Raw genomic sequence first — 20,600 nt, forward strand, 5'->3', positions numbered from 1 at the left:
TTAGTTTTTGTACTTGGACAACCCCTTTCAAGGGCTTTTAGGAGTTCAGATTGGTTGTACATGTTAGGGGGGGGGGGGGGGGGGAGGCTTCTAATCTGGGAAATTCTTTCAATTAACTTTTTGGCAAAACTTGCGTTCTATATAAACTGGTGCCAGTGAGGTGTCAAGAGCCGCCAAGGCAAAACCTGTGGCAAACGGCTTACTGTTACCCTGCAGGAACGTAATACAAGTTTTGCCAAGAATCTCATTGAAAATCTTCCAGATTAGACGCCCCTACCCCCTTCTAACATGTACAATCAGACTAATATTTATATTGGGGGGGGGGGGGGGGGGGCGTCTTCTGTGGCAAAAGTGACAACTTTATTCTATGGGTTAATAAGATTAGTGCAGATTTTATTGTGTCTTAACTGTGGAATGCATTCTATAGAACTTCAGGAATATTTTTTTTTAATTGCTGATTTTTGGCATGCGTGACATCTAAATCCGAACAATTCTGTAAGACCTCCTTTAATTCTGCAGCAGAAAGCTTTTCCGCGATGGAATTTAATCATGTGTTTATTTTTTTTTAAAAAGTATTTCAACAAGTGCGGAACTCAAGCCCCATCTGAATAATGGGACACAAATGTCGGCGCAGACTGACAAAAGGAGAAATACTGTTATGAATGTCCAACAATAGACTTGCAGTGTCCAAGGAGCGGCCCCTAGCCTAGGAGACAGTGGGGATTGATGTAGGCCTTGTCATGGTGGCTCTACAGTCTCCCACCTGGAGGGTAACCAGGGACACGGCCAACGGGCCAAGGGCAGGCTATTAAAGTTAGGTTAACCTGGGAAGGGTTTACCTTGGTCCACTCTTGTCACGGGTGATGCCACCATTCCTGCCTCTGGTGATCTCTCTCGATGAATGAAGAAAGAGTTCACACACAGGGTGAAGTTTTAAAGGCAGAACTGGGAACAGTCGGTAAAGCAGTTTACTAGAAATGCAACTTGTAAGAACTACAATACAGTCCAAGCTTACAGCCACCCCAGTACAGTAGTGCAGAAGAACATGTGATGTGACAGGGAGGAACACAGGAGAACAGCGTGACTTAGAGGCCAAGTTATCTGTGGCTCTCTGGTCCCGGACACCGTCTCACAAACACCTTGCTGACTCTCTACCGGTTCACACTCATGGGGTTGTAGATTTGCGTTCCACACTGCACAGCAGGAACTCACACTTCTTGCTGCTTGTCACACTTCTAGCTCTCCATACAGGGAAGAAGGGGGTCCACAGCACCAGTAGTCCATGCGCTCAGCCTCCTCCATCGCCTCTACACACAGACTAAAGGTGTCTGCGTGCAGGCCACCTTTTGTCAGGATGGACTGGTCCATAAAACCAGCCAAGACAAACTCCAACAGCCCCTCTCGCTCATGTTCCTTGCAACGACATAAAACAAGGTCACATAACAGACCAATAGATACTTTTCTAGACATAACCCAGACTGTAACCCATTCAGTGCTGCAGCTATGCAATATGCATCATATTCACTCACATGGAACACATTGACACTACACATAAGCACAAGACTACATAGATCATTCAGAAACATCCATACATTGACTTCTGTACACTGCATACTGATGGAATACAATCTAGACACAATCAATTTTATTTAACTTGACCAATAATGCATTACAAGTCAGCGGCCTGGGAACGGCAGACCCCTAACCTGCTAACCCTCAGGGCGCTTCACATAAGCCGATCCTACTTCAGATTCTCGCAGGAATGTGAACGATAATCATTCAGTGTAAACGCCAGCAGGGATTGAGGAATGAACAATAATTCATTCGTCGCTCAGTTTCTGTAAGTATAAAAAAAATCAAAACGACGATCGGCCCGCGTAAACGGGTAACCATTCATCTATGAACGACGGCCTTACTGTGAATGCAGGCAACAGGCTGGAATAATATCCAGCTGAACCCCTGTTGGTCATCTTGGGTAAAAGAACTCTAATACCACCACCACCACCACGTGAAATAGCAGAGTTTGGGAACGGAATAGAAGAGCCACCTGGATCCAAGCCAACAAAGAAGGTAGAGTTCATGACAACACTGCAATACTGAATTGCTTCAGTATATTGTGTAGTGCCCCAGGGGAGGGGCTCTCCAGCACTTTAATAGCTGTCTTTTGTAGTTTGTCTATATGTCTGTACTGTTGAATGTTAGACTGTGTTGTGTATTGGCTCTGTCAGGGTAGCTGACAAAACAGACCCCAAACAAATGACCTACCATTAACCCAAAGTAGGCCTAGGATTGGCTAGGTAGGTCCCTCATAGTTTATAAAAAGCCAGAGCATGGGGTGGAGGGGAAAAAAGGAAGGAAACAAGGAGAAGAGGGAAAAAGACAAGGAGAGTTTTTAAGGGGAGCCTAAGTAAGCCAGGCTCAAGTCAAACTCTGTAGTCCGGAGTGGAGTCTTTTTCATCCCTGCTGGAAGAGCAATCCCAGACAGGGCCGACCCCTCGGAGCTCAGAGGAAAGGAGCCTGCTTAAATTCTTGTTGTGTGGAAGAACCCTCATAACTTTGACTGATGGGCACATCTTCCTGAATTGAGGAGAAATTTGGTACATGTGTATGCTGATATTGCTAAACTGTTGAAGTTGCTACTAATTGAGAAACTGCTGAGTTGGAACTGTTTGTTGAAATCTTTTGGAGGTGTGGAGTAAACTGTGTGCCTTCGGTTTACATGATAAAAGCTGGTGTCACAAGGACAATTACAATTACCCATTATTGTTTTTGCCACTGTGTGCAGCTGGGCCAGGCCATGTCCACCTGCTAGCAGCAGCCACAATCAGTGCTCACACTGATCGTGGCTGTTAACCCTTTAAATACAACTGTACAATTCTGACAGCAGCATATAACCCTTTACAATCCAATTTGTATCCTGGTTTTCCTAGGGGGCTTACTCGTTTTCTGCCGTAATACAACAGTGCTATCTGCTGGCTAAAGCGAGTAATGCATGAGGTGACATGTTGGATAGGCTCCGACAGCAGAGAGGCTGGCAATATACAGTAAGAGAACCCGGGCGGATGTCTTCCAACATCGGAGCTGTACAGCCTTAAATCATAATGTCTTTAGATGTCAGACAGTGGATTGGAAAGGGTTAAATCCCTTAATTGGCATTAGGGGCTCCCAAAAAACTCCCTCACAATAATATTCTGAGGTGCCGTTCAGTTGTCATGGTAACCCTGGGCCTTGAATGCCATGAACGATTGCCTGTGGCTTGTCTCGATAGACTGCCTGTCAGATTGTGGAATAATGCAAGACTGTGGTATTACATTATCCTATAAGAGGGCTTATTTACACGAGCGTATATCAGTCGGGTTTTCACGCCTCCATCTAAGCAGTTCACCCCTTTCACTGGCTCTCTCCCTCTCTCCTCCAGTCTGGTGTTTGCAATGGGAGGGGGTGGAGCTAAGCTGTGCACTGTCCCGCCCCCTCCCATTGCTGGCTATGGACAAAGGGAGGGGTGGGAGCTTAGTTACACCCCCATTGCAAACTGCTCAGAGGGGAGGAGAGAGCCGGTGAGTAGGGGGGTGGACACTGCTTAGATGGAAGCGTATATCGGCCGGCCGTGTAAATGCCGGCTGATATACGCTCGTGTAAAAAGTCCTGAGTGTGTAAGAGCCATGGACGGTGAGGGTGTATCCCTCGGGGGTGGTACTCCACAGGCTCTCTTGGTAATGAACACCCCTCCGGGGCCTAGAGCAAGAATGAGATCTCTCTAGTCTCTCCACCTCTATCTGCCGATTCTGGCCTATGGGATGGCTAGATGCCCCGGGCGTAGGCGTCTTTCTCCATATAATCATAATCGGGACGCTCCAGTTCCATGCTGAAAACAATAACTTCTATTTTAAAACCTTCAGCAATGTAGATTCTCTGTAATTCCCGGGGACAGTAGTTGGACATAGTAACAAACAATTAAAGGTAAACAGACTATGGCAACCCACCTGTAATCACCCTGCCGATACGTTGGTTTAGTCCCCTAGCAGGGTTTTCCCGATATAGCAAGAGTTCAAGTCCCACTTATAGTCTTTACCTCTGATAGGGGTTGCAGATGGGAGGAGTCATGGCTGCAAACTCCGCCCTTTCAGTACACATGCATCTCTCTCTTGGTCCCCATAGGTAACCACACTAATGCCAAAGGCAGCTGAGGTGCAGGACTGGAGGTACCGTCTCCAGAGGTACATACACGGTGGGCTCGTGGTTAGGACCTCTCTCTGGTAGCGCGGTGAGTACGGGGAGGCGCCACACCAAAGATCTAAAAAGCAGGTGACCCTCCAGTTTACACCTGCAGCCACCAAGGCTTCCCTTTTTAATCAGCTAATAAATAACGAGGGCAGCTGAAACACAAGGGGGCGGAAAAAGGTGCCACTAACCTCCCTACACGTGTTCACATGAGTCAAAGTTCACATCCCCTTAAGGGCTCCGGCACACTTGCGTTTTTCTTGCGCCTTTTTTTTCAAGCGATTGTCAACACTGTCTAATGTTAAAAACGCATCGCAGGTTTGTGCTTCACAATTTTGGCGCGATGCGGCTTTAACATTATAGAAAAACGTGCAGGAAAAACACAAGTGGGCGTTCACACTAAGAGGTAAAGTAGGTGAATTAAAACAATTTTTAATTATTGTAAATAATAAAAGATATTAAATTTTAAGAAGAAAAAGCCTTTTTCCTATATTTAAAATAAAAAATCAAAACAAGGAAAACCAAAAACCTCAGGATGCAGCGATACCAAAGATAAGTCCGATCTATCACAATAGCGCAGCATGGGTGAACAGCATCAGAAAAAATACATGTACAATGCCAAAATTGGGCTTTTTTGGTCACTCAGTCCCTGAGAAAAAAATAAACAAAGTGGTACATATTCCAAAATGGTCCCAACAGAAACTAGCGGCCGTCCTGCAAAGAACGAGCCCTCCAGAAACTGGCAACGGAAACAAACGTTGTATGGCGTCTGAGAGGCGGGGGCGCTGCAGACCTTACATTAAGGCCCTGGGGCTACTAGTTATGGCTCTGGACTCCCCTTTATTGGGCCGTAGTCACATGGCTGATAGCGGGTTCGTATAATTTGGTTCCACAGCCCCGCGGTCAGCCCGGGACACACATCCGCAGTAATACAGATGCAACAAAGGCAGTGCGGTTAGCTCCTAATGTCTGATGTGCTGCAGTCAGCTTGATCATTGCCCTTTATATGGATTTCTGGGATCAGCAAACCACAACTGCTTTATATCAGAAATAGCGCCCCCCACTGACTGTTGGTCATGTCTGGTATTGCAGCTCAGTGCCATTGATATAATAGTGTTGATGTGATCTCTTCACAAGGAGCTTATGAGGACATAAAATCATTAATTAATTGTACACAAGTGACAGCAACACCAAAATCCATGAAAATGATTGGCCATCAGGAGGTTTATAAGACTCCCGCTCAGCGCCCCTGGTTGATGGCTGCACTTTGTACGTTGGGTCATGCACTCCTTGATGACTGTCTAGTTCCCGAGTCCTCAGCAGTGAAGGGTTCAGGCCTCTGCCGCGGAGGTGCTGGCTGCGCACTCTTCGCTGCCGTTGTCCCGCTCGTCCAGAGTCACATCTTTAAGTTCATCACAGATCCCGGCGATATTTAGGGTTTGCATGCAGCGACTGGCAGGTATGGGGGAGGAGGTAAGCTGTGCCCCGAGAGGTCCTGGAAAAAATATAAGTTTGTATTTAATCCGGTTATCGGGTAGCTGCCAAAACAAGCTACAAGACCGTGCCACCAAATGTGGACACCGGAGCCTCCACACAGCACCGCCAGCAATCATATAGGGCAAAGCTGCTGGCCCAAGATGGCTGCATTATATGGAGGATAACACAGCTGATACTATTATATAGAACATGATAAGAAGGTACTGTTATATGGACACCGATATGGCAGATACTATATAGAATATAAGGAGGTGCTGGTGTATGAGATGGGCGATGGTAGGGCAGATACTATATAGAATATAAGAAGATATGGGCACTGGTATGGCGGATACTATATAGAACATAAGGAGGTACTGGTATATGGTATGGGCAACAGTATGAGGGACATTATTATACATAACATAAGGAGGTGCTGGTATGTGATATGGGTGACGGTAGGGCGGATACTATATAGAATATAAGGAGATACTGGCATATGATATGGGCACCAGTATGGCGGATACTATCAAGACAATAAGGAGGTGCTTGTAAATTATATGGGTACCAGTATGGCGGATACTATATAGAACATAAGGAGGTGCTGGTATATGAGATGAGTACCAGTATGGCGTATACTATATAGAACATAAGGAGGTACTGGCATATGATATGGACACTAGTATGGCAGATACTATATAGAACATAAGGAGGTGCTGGTATATGAGATGGGTACCAGTATGGCATATACTATATAGAACATAAGGAGGTGCTGGTATATGAGATAGGTACCAGTATGGCGTATACTATATAGAACATAAGGAGGTACTGGCATATGATATGGGTACCAGTATGACATATACTTTATAGAACATAAGGAGGTACTGGCATATGATATGGGTACCAGTACGGCGTATACTTTATAAAACATAAGGAGGTACTGGCATATGATATGGGCACCGGTATTGCGGATACTATATAGAACATAAGGAGGTACTGGCATATCATATGGGCACAGGTATGGCAGATACTATATGGAACATAAGGAGGTACTGGCATATGATATGGGCACTAGTAAGGCGGATACTATATAGAACATAAGGAGGTGCTGGTATATGAGATGGGTACCAGTATGGCGAATACTATATAGAACAGAAGGAGGTACTGGCATATGGTATGGGCAAAAGTATGAGGGACATTATTATACATAACATAAGGAGGTGCTGGTATGTGATATGGGCGCAGGTAGGGCAGATACTATACAGAATATAAGTTAATACTGGCATATGATTTGGGCACCAGTATGGCGGATACTATATAGAACATAAGTAGGTACTGGCATATGAGATGGGTACCAGCATGGTGGATACTATATAGCAGAGGTCCCCAACTCCAGTCCTCAGGGACCACCAACAGGTCATGTTTTCAGGATATTCTATGGTAAGAACACCTGTGGCAATGTCTGAGCCGCTGACAATAATTATATCACCTGAGCAATAGTGAGGAAATCCTGAAAACATGACCTGTTGGTGGTCCCTGAGGACTGGAGTTGGGGAACCCTGCTATATAGAACATAAGGAGGTACTGGCATATATGGGCACCAGTATAGTAGTTACTATATAGAACATAAGGAGGTACTGGCATATGATATGGGAACCAGTATGGCAGATACCATATAGCAGGGGTTCCTAACTCCAGTCCTCAGGGACCACCAACAGGTCATGTTTTCAGGATATCCTATGATAATAACACCTGTGGCAATGTGTGAGGCCCCGGCAATAATTACATCACCTGTGCAACACTGAGGAAATCCTGAAAGCATGAGCTGTTGGTGGTCCCTGAGGACTGGAGTTGGGGAACACTGCCATATAGAACATAAGGAGGTACTGGCATATGATATGGGCACCAGTATGGCGTATACTATATAGAACATAAGGAGGTACTGGCATATGATATGGGCACCAGTATGGTGTATACTATATAGAACATAAGGAGGTACTGGCATATGGTATGGGCACCAGTATGGCGTATACTATATAGAACATAAGGAGGTACTGGCATATGGTATGGGCACCAGTATGGCGTATACTATATAGAACATAAGGAGGTACTGGCATATGATATGGGCACCAGTATGGCGTATACTATATAGAACATAAGGAGGTACTGGCATATGGTATGGGCACCAGTATGGCGTATACTATATAGAACATAAGGAGGTACTGGCATATGGTATGGGCACCAGTATGGTGTATACTATATAGAACATAAGGAGGTACTGGCATATGGTATGGGCACCAGTATGGCGTATACTATATAGAACATAAGGAGGTACTGGCATATGGTATGGGCACCAGTATGGTGTATACTATATAGAACATAAGGAGGTACTGGCATATGGTATGGGCACCAGTATGGCGTATACTATATAGAACATAAGGAGGTACTGGCATATGATATGGGCACCAGTATGGCGTATACTATATAGAACATAAGGAGGTACTGGCATATGGTATGGGCACTGGTATAAGGGACATTATACATAACTTAAGGAGGTGCTGGTGTATGATATGGCCGCCAGTATGGTGGATACTATGTAGAACACAAGGAGGTGATGCTATATGGACACTGATATGTGCAGGCACTGACATTAGCAAACAAGTGAGGGGAACCATCCGAGGACGTACCAGCCCAATGGAGAGGTTTCCTGTAAAGAGTCCTTGTAGACCCTGCGCTGATGTCACGATCCGGCAAACCCAGGTAGGTGCCGGGGCCCACAGAGCCTGGGGGCCACTCACGGGTGGGATTGATCCTGCCCTGTAATTGTAAATCAACTGTATTCACATCGTAAAGATGGGGATACAGGTCCCTATGAGGGTTCACACGGCGTAGTGTTGCGTATTACGCTCCAAAATCCGCTTCCAATGTGTGTCCCATTGATCTGTTAGGGTACTCCGGTCCGTTATGGTACGCCAGTTCGTTATGGTATGCTGGTCCGCTATGGTACGCCGGTCCGCTAGGGTACGCCGGTCCGCTAGGGTACGCCGGTCCGCTAGGGTACGCCGGTCCCGCTATGGCACGCCGACCCCGCTATGGCTCGCCGACCCCGCTATGGCTCGCCGACCCCGCTATGGCTCGCCGACCCCGCTATGGCACGCCGACCCCGCTATGGCACGCCGACCCCGCTATGGCACGCCGACCCCGCTATGGTACGCCGACCCCGCTATGGTACGCCGACCCCGCTATGGTACGCCGACCCCGCTATGGTACGCCGACCCCGCTATGGTACGCCGACCCCGCTATGGTACGCCGGCCCGCTATGGTACGCCGGTCCGCTATGGCACGCCGGTCCGCTATGGTACGCCGGTTCGTCTCCTCGTCTTGATGGCACTTTTTTTTTTACAATGAATATTTGAAATTCGTGATTGTGCAATCTAAGCACATATGTGCGTCGCCGGGTCTGGATGTGCACTTTGTCGCATATCCACACCTAAAAACAAGGGTTTACCGTGCCGGAGGATGGAGGGCGCCGCGAGAGGTTAGTGTGTTGTTGTATTGGCACAGTGGGGCTTATTAATGACTCGGGGTACAGCGAGGCGAATGAATGACTAAGGGACCATTCACACGGGACGGAATTACGCTGCAGGATGAGGTCAAATCAGCAGCTGCGGAGTTCCACGCCAAAACCCACGGGTCTGACCGCTGATCCCGATACGGAATTGCTGGCAGGTTTTCAGCCATTGTCAGTTCTGCATGAGGGTCCGCCGGCAGGCCGTGGAGTTTACTGCGGATTGTGGTGCGTCCTGCGCGTAATTCTGTCCGTATGAAAGGTCCCTAAGGGGCCATTTGTGACTCTGTTGCCCGGGGCCCACGTGTCCTGGAGCCGGACCTGCACACTCCCATGGTTTGTGGGGACTAGATGTGGCAGCTTCATGGACGGCCATATTGGTTGTCACCCAGTAACACCAGGACTCAAACATGACTACATGCCGTGGGCAGCGCCAGCGAGAGCGAAATGAGGAGTTTATTACTGCCAGCGGTCAATATTGTGGGGGGAAAGGACTGCGATACTGTCTGCTGTATCTAATCCTACCATGGGTGATACAGTCTGCTGTATCTAATCCTACCATGTGCGATACAGTCTGCTGTATCTAATCCTACCATGTGCGATACTGCCTGCTGTATCTAATCCTACCATGTGCGATACTGCCTGCTGTATCTAATCCTACCATGTGCGATACTGCCTGCTGTATCTAATCCTACCATGTGCGATACTGCCTGCTGTATCTAATCCTACCATGTGCAATACTGCCTGCTGTATCTAATCCTACCATGTGCGATACTGCCTGCTGTATCTAATCCTACCATGTGCGATACTGCCTGCTGTATCTAATCCTACCATGTGCGATACTGCCTGCTGTATCTAATCCTACCATGTGCGATACTGCCTGCTGTATCTAATCCTACCATGTGCGATACTGCCTGCTGTATCTAATCCTACCATGTGCGATACTGCCTGCTGTATCTAATCCTACCATGTGCGATACTGCCTGCTGTATCTAATCCTACCATGTGCGATACTGCCTGCTGTATCTAATCCTACCATGTGCGATACTGCCTGCTGTATCTAATCCTACCATGTGCGATACTGCCTGCTGTATCTAATCCTACCATGTGCGATACTGCCTGCTGTATCTAATCCTACCATGTGCGATACTGCCTGCTGTATCTAATCCTACCATGTGCGATACAATCTGCTGTATCTAATCCTACCATGTGTGATACTGCCTGCTGTATCTAATCCTACCATGTGTGATACTGCCTGCTGTATCTAATCCTACCATGTGTGATACTGCCTGCTGTATCTAATCCTACCATGTGTGATACTGCCTGCTGTATCTAATCCTACCATGTGTGATACAGTCTGTTGTATCTAATCCTATAATGTCTGATACAATCTGCTGTATCTAATCCTACCATGTGCGATAGTCTGCTGTATCTAATCCCATCCTGCGTGATGCAGTCTGCTGTATCTAATCCCATCCTGCGTGATGCAGTCTGCTGTATCTAATCCCATCCTGCGTGATGCAGTCTGCTGTATCTAATCCCATCCTGCGTGATGCAGTCTGCTGTATCTAATCCCATCCTGCGTGATGCAGTCTGCTGTATCTAATCCCATCCAGCGTGATGCAGTCTGCTGTATCTAATCCCATCCAGCGTGATGCAGTCTGCTGTATCTAATCCCATCATGTGTGATGCAGTCTGCTGTATCTAATCCCATCATGTGTGATGCAGTCTGCTGTATCTAATCCCATCATGTGTGATGCAGTCTGCTGTATCTAATCCCATCATGTGTGATGCAGTCTGCTGTATCTAATCCCATCATGTGTGATGCAGTCTGTTGTATCTAATCCTACCAGGTGTGATACAGTCTGTTGTACCTACCTGTATAGTGATAACGGCCGATTCCATCTGGGGCCTCCGGCAGCGGACCGGTGTGGTAGTCGGGCATCTCGCTGAGCACAAAGTCTGAGGAGTCAGCGGGTCCACACGGAATATTACTGCCACATTCATAGTCTGGAAATAATAACATACAGAGTGTAACGTGGTGTATCTAATCCTATCCTGTGTGATACAGTCTGTTGCATCTAATCCTACCATGTGTGATACTGTCTGCTGAGCCGTGTATCTAATCCTATCCTGTGTGATACTGTCTGCTGAGCTCTGTATCTAATCCTATCCTGTGTGATACTGTCTGCTGAGCCTTGTATCTAATCCTATCCTGTGTGATACTGTCTGCTGAGCTCTGTATCTAATCCTATCCCGTGTGATACCGTCTGCTCAGCTGTGTATGTAATCCTATCCTGTGTGATACTGTCTGCTGAGCCATGTATCTAATCCTATCCTGTGTGATACTGTCTGCTGAGCCGTGTATCTAATCCTTTCCTGAGTGATACTGTCTCCTGAGTCATGTATCTAATCCTACCCTGTGTGATACTGTCTGCTGAGCCATGTATCTAATCCTATCCTGTGTGATACTGTCTGCTGAGCTGTGTATCTAATCCTATCCTGTGTGATACTGTTTGCTGAGCTGTGTATCTAATCCTATCCTGTGTGATACTGTCTGCTGGGCTGTGTATCTAATCCTATCCTGTGTGATACTGTCTGCTGAGCCGTGTATCTAATCCTTTCCTGAGTGATACTGTCTCCTGAGCCGTGTATCTAATCCTTTCCTGAGTTATACTGTCTCCTGAGCTGTGTATCTAATCCTTTCCTGAGTTATACTGTCTGCTGAGCTCTGTATCTAATCCTATCCTGTGTGATACAGTCTGCTGAGCTGTGTATCTAATCCTATCCTGTGTGATACAGTCTGCTGAGCTGTGCTTCTAATCCTATTCTGTGTGATACTGTCTGCTGAGCTGTGTATCTAATCCTTTCCTGAGTTATACTGTCTGCTGAGCTCTGTATCTAATCCTATCCTGTGTGATACTGTCTGCTGAGCTGTGTATCTAATCCTATCCTGTGTGATTCTGCCTGCTGACCTTCTGTATCTAATCCTATCCTGTGTTATACTGCCTGCTGAGCAGTGTATCTAATCTCATCATGTGTGATACTGTCTGCTGGGCTGTGTATCTAATCCCCTCCTGTGTGATACTGTCTGCTGAGCCGTGTATCTAATCCTATCCTATGTGATACTGTCTGCTGAGCCGTGTATCTAATCCTATCTTGTGTGATACTGCCTGCTGAGCCGTGTATCTAATCCTATCCTGTGTGATACTGCCTGCTGAACCGTGTATCTAATCCTATCCTGTGTGATACTGTCTGCTGAGCCGTGTATCTAATCCTACCATGTGTGATACTGTCTGCTGAGCCGTGTATCTAATCCTATCCTGTGTGATACTGCCTGCTGAGCCGTGTATCTAATCCTATCCTGTGTGATACTGCCTGCTGAACCGTGTATCTAATCCTATCCTGTGTGATACTGTCTGCTGAGCCGTGTATCTAATCCTATCCTGTGTGATACTGTCTGCTGAGCCGTGTATCTAATCCTATCCTGTGTGATACTGTCTGCTGAGCCGTGTATCTAATCCTATCCTGTGTGATACTGTCTGCTGAGCCGTGTATCTAATCCTATCCTGTTTGATACTGTCTGCTGAGCCGTGTATCTAATCCTACCATGTGTGATACAGCCTGTGGACATCCACCCTTACCTTTTGTGCCTGACTCTGTGTGCCGTATGTCCATCGTTGAGCTGTCGCCCACTATGATGTATCGGCACCTTTGGATATTAATGTTGTAGGTCTGGATTATATTCTGGGGATAAACCATCTGCGATCCTGCAGTAAAGAGAACAGCCTTATAACGGATCCCCGGCCTTATAACGGATCCCCGGCCTTATAACGGATCCCCGGCCTTATAACGGATCCCCGGCCTTATAACGGATCCCCGGCCTTATAACGGATCCTCGGCCTTATAACGGATCCTCGGCCTTATAACGGATCCCCGGCCTTATAACGGATCCTCGGCCTTTATAAGGGGGTTTGGTGGCCTTCTATTGAGGATGGACAATTCCTTTAAGTCTTCCACATGGAAGAGCGCAACGCACCGCACGGGGAGTAACTCTCTCCAGCGGGGGGTCCTGTCACATCCGGCTCATCCCTCGCTGTATCATCGGGGTGCGACTGTGTCACTCCTGTACATACAAAGAAATTGTGGCTTATAGAGTGTTGCATCATAGGCTCCGCCCACACCCTCACAGGAGACCTGTCATTGGCTGGGGGCGGATCCTTCTTACCAATGCCGCTGTCTCTTCGGATGTCTTTACAGCTGTTGGTTTCAATGTATGACTGGTTGGTAGTAGAATCTTCAAAACTGGAGGTCGGGGATCCCCCTAATGCGGGTGCAGGGCCTGAAAATGAGGAGAGAAAATGGATTTATCGCTCGACAAGCGTCTATATATAACAATTGCGCAGAAGTCTTCGTATACCTGTATTAATGGTCCACAGCTTCTCCTGCTCATTGTAGTTGAGGAGATTGACATTCTTCATCTTGTATAGATCGGGGTTCACGTCCTTCACCCTCGTTTTCCCCACCCCTTTGGCGATGCTTAAGGCTCGCGATGGCTTACTTGACTTCATGAAAGCGTAGATACGTTCCTCTGTGATGGAGATACATGTTATTAGGACATGAGAGGATTCTATGGGTCCTACAGAGAGCAGGTGAATGCGAGCTGGGATGGGGTGGTTTGTTCATGGTGATATCTCATTAATATACCACTACAGATCTGCTGGAGACCGTAAAGAACAAGAAGTAAGTGAACCCCTGCATTTAATGACCTGCAGATTTCCCTTTAACAGCAATCGGCTCTGACAAACATGTCCTGTAGCTGCAACATTGTTGTTGAATTTTTGGACCTTTCCTCCCTGCAAATGTGTTTCAGTTCATCACTATTTCTGGGGTGCCTTGTGTGCACAACTCTCTTCAGGTCATGCAACAGACTACAACTTTGCCACTCCAAAACACAATTTTCTACCATTTTTTAGTTGATTACCGGTGTGCTTTGGGTCCTTGTCTTGTCGCATCACCTATTATCTCTGCAGCTTGAGGTCCTGCACAGCCCTTATATCCTCCTATAATATGTTCTGGTTCACCTTAGAATCAATTGTTCCCTCAGTGATTACAAGGCATCCAGCCCTTGAGGAGCAAAGCAGCTGAAACCACAATGTCCCCTCCACCATAGCCCTAAAGCATGATGCCCCACTACCGCAGCCCCAGGCGATGATGCCCCTTCACCATAAGCACACTTGGATGATGTTTTGGTATTGGTGTGCAGTATCGCTCTTCTTCCTCCATGTTGTGCATTTATACTAAAAACGTCCACTTTTGTCTCATCGGTCCATAGAACATTTCCCAGAAGCATTATGGGTCATCCTGCTGGTCCCAGGCAAGTGTTTTGGCCAGCTCAGCTTCCGTCGTGGAGTCCTTCCATGATCACCATTCCTGGCCAGCGGTTCTCTAATAGAGGACACATGAGCAGAGGTCTCTGCGGTCTGCAGGGTCTTCTGTAGGTCCTCTGCTGTTCCTCTTGGGTTCTTTCTCACCCCTTTCAGGAGTACTTGTTGTGCTCTTGGAGTGACATAACAGGACTCTCCTGGGGTTAGTAGGACAGTCCTGAACGCCTTTCATCTGTATAATCAGGTATTGATGTACACCCGGATCTTCAGCTTTTGCAGCCTTTTCCAGCTTCATGCATTTCTATAACATGTAACCTCAGGTCTTCTGAAAATCACTTATATCGAGGTGCAGGATCCATTAACCAATCTTCCTTGAGTGTATAATCGGAATAGGAAAAAACTCACTTCATGCGCTCCGTCAAACTGTGTCAATGTAAAGGGATCTTACTTGTTATGGGGTGCCTGGACTCCTGGCACCCCCAATATCCAAGAAAGCAGAAAACTTCAATGGAGCAGGCGTATTCCTCATAGGTCGGTTTATTACATAAAAAACAGGTGAAATGGCGCTGCAACGCTTTTCGGCTTCTGTCAAGCCTTTTTCTGTTCTTTACATTTCCACATACCATTGGAGCGCCGCTTCTGACCCAATTATTTTGTTTCAATCTTCCTTGAGAAGAACAGATATGTCAGTAACCAGGCATTGTGTGCCTTTATTTAATGGGTAGAGCACCTGTGAGACCCGCACTGCCAATCTTATCTACTTAAAGGGGTTGTCCCGCGCCGAAACGGGGTTTTTTTGTTTTTTTTAACCCCCCCCCCCCCCCCCCCCGTTCGGCGCGAGACAACCCCAATGCAGGGGTTAAAAAAACAACCCGCACAGCGCTTACCTGAATCCCGGCGGTCCGGCGTCTTCATACTCACCTGCTGAAGATGGCCGCCGGGATCCTCTGTCTCCATGGACCGCAGGGCTTCTGTGCGGTCCATTGCCGATTCCAGCCTCCTGATTGGCTGGAATCGGCACGTGACGGGGCGGAGCTACACGGAGCCCCATTCAGAAAAGAAGAAGACCCGGACTGCGCAAGCGCGGCTAATTTGGCCATCGGAGGGCGAAAATTAGTCGGCACCATGGAGACGAGGACACCAGCAACGGAGCAGGTAAGTATAAAACTTTTTATAACTTCTGTATGGCTCATAATTAATGCACAATGTACATTACAAAGTGCATTATTATGGCCATACAGAAGTGTATAGACCCACTTGCTGCCGCGGGACAACCCCTTTAATGAAAACACCTTTTGGCAATTAGGTCTTCCAGGAGCCATTAGCAAAGAGGTACACTCACTAACACTGTGGATGATGAGCGGTACAGCTGTCTGTGTGTGATTAGTTACATTGTGTTGTTTAGAATTGTGACTTGGATACAATCGGACCTCATTGTATCAGTAATCAGTGCAGAAGTCTGAGGAATTCTAAAGGGTTCACTTACTTTTTCTTATAACCTATAGTTCCATGGTAATATTTTAGATTCCTGCAGTCACCACTAGGAGGAGCTCCATGGATACAGAGGTATACTGCTCTCATTGAACTTAATGATAAAGTTATCTTCAATAAGCTCCCCCTAGTGGCGGCTGCTTCACAGAGAAGCCCTTTTTTCAATGAAGAAATTGCTAACTTAAAGGGGATGTTCTTCCAGAAACGGCGCCATTCCTGTCCATGGTATTGCAGCTTAGCTCCACTGAAGTAGAACCTAGCTGCAATACCATACACAACCTGTGGACATGTGTGGTGCTGTTTCTGGAAGAAAGTGGCTATGTTTTTGTAATCCTCAACAACCCCTTTAAATGCCCCCTCCAAAAAACCAACACGTCATGTGATCAATACGCACGCAGCTCTGTTAGCTGGATCCTCTTCCCAGCCGGCTCCGTCTCTGTTGCCCCTCCATATTCCGCTTTTCCTCCAATATCTGACACTAAAAAAAACATTAAAAAACTCCATTAATCTGGCGGATTATCAAATATTCCGTTTTTACCGATGGTCATAGAAACGTGTGAAAAACTGCCTTTTGTGGGTAGAGAAACCTCAGAGGGATCAGGAGCTAAAACTAAGATGTTACCGCAAAATCCGCAGCTGTGGAAACGGACAAATGGTGGATTATCGGACGTTCTGGATTATCAGACATCAGATTATAAGAACTTCCTGGTATATCAATGGCTGGGAATAGTGCGAAATAAAATGGCGCCAATACCGCCTATGGACAGCAGGTGGCGATGCAGCCTTCAATCCGGCCTCCTGAGAAAAGACAAAGTTTGTGTCCCGTCTGCGCTCTGGTATTAGTTACAGTGGAGACGGGTAGCGCTGAGATTCGCATTAACGCAGGCACTGAGGCCCCTTTAATTAGGGCTCCTTTTAGGGCATTTTCACACACCGGAATATTCTGCTGTCGAAACCCGCAATAAAATCCGCATATCTAAGGGCACGATCACACGTGGCGGAATTGGGGCAGAGCCTCTGCCATAGAAAGTCCGCACCAAAACCTGCGCCAAATTCCATATCAAAAACCCGCTGGTTCTGCGCAGCCCTCGCCCCTTCAACTGTAAAGGTATAATATACTGCGGAAACACGTCAAAATCCGCAGCGCAAAATATTCAGCGGATCTGCCCCAAAACCCACTGTGTGTGAACGGACCCCAGTGGCGGTAGAATTAGCGTCCGCTCACGCGGTGGAATTCTCCATGTGGACCCGGACGAAAGAAAAACTGTCAAAATCCAGGTCTTTCTGCCGCGGTTTTTGGCGTCCAAGGAATTTGCCCGTCAGCGGGCAGAACCGTATGCGGAATTCCAATGCAGAAAATCATGTTTCTGACTCAGGAAGTGATGTCACTTGACGCAGAAATGCTTGTTTCTGCATCGGAGTTCTGCGCACAGGATTCGCCCGCCGGCGGCGGAGATGAAGCGGCAGAAAGACGCAGAATTTGATGCGGTTTTTAGAGAAAAAATACCACTTGCGCTTCCAATAGTTAAGATGGTAAAAACCGCATCGCATGCGAATCGCATCTACATGTGCGTGCGATGCAACTTTTTTGGCTCCCAACGGAATTAATGGGGATTCTTAAGCGAGAACCGCGCAAAAACAGGACATGCAGCGATTTTTCAGTCTCAGACGGACGGTCCAAGGTAGAACGATTGCTCATGAGGATAAACAGGTAACATTCAATGGGTTCTTTTCACGCGCAAATTCTGTCCGTATCGCAATCGGATGGAAATCGCGCTCGAAAATCGCCCGTGTGAAAATGTGCCCTAAAGCAGCTCTGCAATGTGAGGAGCCGTCAAACAGCTCCCAATATCTCAGCTTCCTTGGTTTCCCATCAGTGCTGGATGGAAGGGTGGGATATCGGGGTTGCTCCCCTCTATCAGGGGTTCAGGAGTAGCCAGCATTACACCCCCCCCCCCCCCCGTATACCACTGAAGGATATGTACACTGTTACACTTATGTGCGCGGCCAGTAACCACGCACAGGAGCTGCGTACAGAAAACGGAGGGATTTTACTAGCATTAACCCGGTTGCAAAAGTCCCCACGCCCCTTAAATAAATCTTTAAAAGGTGCTGGTGCAAACGATAAATCGCTGCGTGTTACCGCCCCCAGGAAGTCACGTGACACTCACGGTTCTCGGCGCTGCTGACGGACGCTCTGGAATCTTCCCTTATTTTCTCTCCATTATTATCTGATTTAACGACAAACAAGTCATGAATGTTAATCTAAAGGGGTTTACAGGAGTATAAAAGCAGTACTGCTTACAGCTAAGCAGCGCCACCCCTGTGCTCAGGTTGTGTCTGGTATTGCAGCACAGTCTCATTCACTTCAATGCCACTGAGATCCACTATCAGACACCTGGATGGCACCGCCACATACTGGCACAACAACCAACCTCTGGCAGATGCTGTTGCAATATCCCAGACCTTATCCGACGAGCTGAACTCCAACAGCCCCATTTTCTTCATGGCGTGCAGCTCCGGATTCACGTCTTTGGCGTATTTTCTATTTACGCCCTTGGCGATGCTCAGAGCCGTCTGCCGCTTGTTGTTCAGCAGGTAGCGGTAAATGTCTTTCTCTGCAACAGGAATAACATAAGATTTCCTTGAGACGTCGTCTATGTAGCCGATCCTCATAGACCTCATAAAACTCATAAACCTGCTGTTGACAGATCTGTTTGTGGCATAGAAACAGTCATCAAGCTGCTGTCAACAGATCTGTTTGTGGCATGGAAACAATCATCAAGCTGCTGTTTACGGATCTGTTACAAGGAAACAGTCATAAAGCTGCTGTTGACTATTGTTCTTATCAAATGCCTCTGTTTAATACCTTTTTAAAGGAGTTTTCTCATTAAGGGATAGAGAAAAATGCCTGATCAGTGGGGGTCCGACTACTGGGGTCCCCCGCGATCCCGAGACCAGCGGACCCAAATGCCCATGTCCTTGAGCGGCGATGTGCATGCTCGACCACCGCTCCATTCCGCTCTCTGCGATGGGGAGAGATTGCCGAGTGCATTGATCTCTGCCTGTCCCTTAAGGCACACAATGGTTTCTAATGGTGATCAGAACACAGGTCTAGCAGATCCATCAGTAGCAGCTTGCTGACTGTTTCCATGTATGAATATAACACTAAAGTCCAACTACTACCCGTCCGCCTGCTCACTATGTGTCCCTGAGCTAGGGTTCTAATCACAGCGCAGTGACTACACTGCCACCAGCTATAGATATAGGGACCACGCTGCTTGCTGATGGTTTCCAGGTAATCAAAACAGGGGAATAAAGGCCATGAAGCTATAGTATATAGATGCCGGCTGCTTGGACTTGTTGTCCCCTCTGGAATCCGACTCTATGTATGAAAGCGCAGCACAAGCGAGAAATGTACTCACGTAGAGGGTTCATGAAGGCAAATGGATCGATTAATTTCGTATGCGCTGCCATCAGATTCTCGCGACTTTGCGCCATTGTATCTGGAAATCAAAGGAAAGGGTGTGAGAATAGTGCGACAATGATGAGAAATGCGTTACCTGCGTCACCCAGCTTTCCTAGAGGCCGGAGTGGAATATCTCCATGCATAAGGAGACGAACCGGATAAGAAAGCTGGGTGGCATCCAATATGGCGGCCATCATGGCTTCCTACGGGGGAGGTCACCCAGCTTTCCAAAAGCTAAGGAATGGCAGAGACAAGATAGTGAATGGAGGGAGTCTGAAAAGTCTGCTGTAGAACTACAAGTGCCAGCATAGTGCCCCTGCGGTGGCGAGATGCTTACTTGCGGCCGCGGATCCGCGCTCGGCGTTACTCCGGGGACTCGGTGGCGTCTTCGTCAGCAGCTTTCAGTTTCAATTCATTGCAAAACAGAACAGAAAGTGAATCCTTCCCTCTCCAGCTGCGCTGACATCACGGGCGGCAGAGACGGACGCCAGGAAGAGGGTGTGGCTTAATAATGGCTGACAACCTTAATACACGGTCTATATAGTGCTGACATACTGGATGTTACACAGAGGGGGCGTAGCGCCCCCAGCTAGAATCATATCATAGTCATGTATTCAGGAGGACCAGATACTAAGGGGTTAAGTCTGACTTCTGTGCCGAGTGGTCTGGGGGCAAGCAGCCATGGTGGTCTAGGGTGGTAAAGGGGTTAATATTCCTGTCCCAGGCAGCACTGGGTGAGTTGCCATCTCTGTACACATGAAATACACGGCTCAGCAGACAGTATCACACATGATAGGATTAGATACACAGCTCAGCAGACAGTATCACACAGGATAGGATTAGATACACAGCTCAGCAGACAGTATCACACATGATAGGATTAGATACACAGCTCAGCAGGCAGTATCACACATGATAGGATTAGATACACGGCTCAGTAGACAGTATCACACATGATAGGATTAGATACACAGCTCAGCAGACAGTATCAC

At 47.3% G+C, this 20,600-nt stretch overlaps 1 protein-coding gene across 1 annotated transcript; it reads right to left on the minus strand.

Annotated features, from left to right (window-relative positions):
- Positions 1-3,003: 3,003 nt before the first annotated feature.
- ZBP1 (Z-DNA binding protein 1) lies at positions 3,004-20,082 on the minus strand. Its single transcript, XM_066586846.1, has 10 exons — positions 19,946-20,082; positions 19,565-19,645; positions 18,575-18,757; positions 18,311-18,370; positions 16,534-16,617; positions 13,682-13,852; positions 13,301-13,603; positions 12,906-13,031; positions 11,140-11,271; positions 3,004-5,716 (listed from the first exon to the last, which is right to left on the minus strand). Exons 2-10 carry the CDS (start codon positions 19,638-19,640, stop codon positions 5,553-5,555), a joined length of 1,299 nt encoding a protein of 432 aa, XP_066442943.1. The 5' UTR covers positions 19,641-19,645; positions 19,946-20,082; the 3' UTR covers positions 3,004-5,552.
- Positions 20,083-20,600: the final 518 nt, after the last annotated feature.

Source organism: Eleutherodactylus coqui, chromosome 13 (genome assembly GCF_035609145.1).
Source record: "Eleutherodactylus coqui strain aEleCoq1 chromosome 13, aEleCoq1.hap1, whole genome shotgun sequence".
Lineage (NCBI taxonomy): Eukaryota > Metazoa > Chordata > Amphibia > Anura > Eleutherodactylidae > Eleutherodactylus > Eleutherodactylus coqui.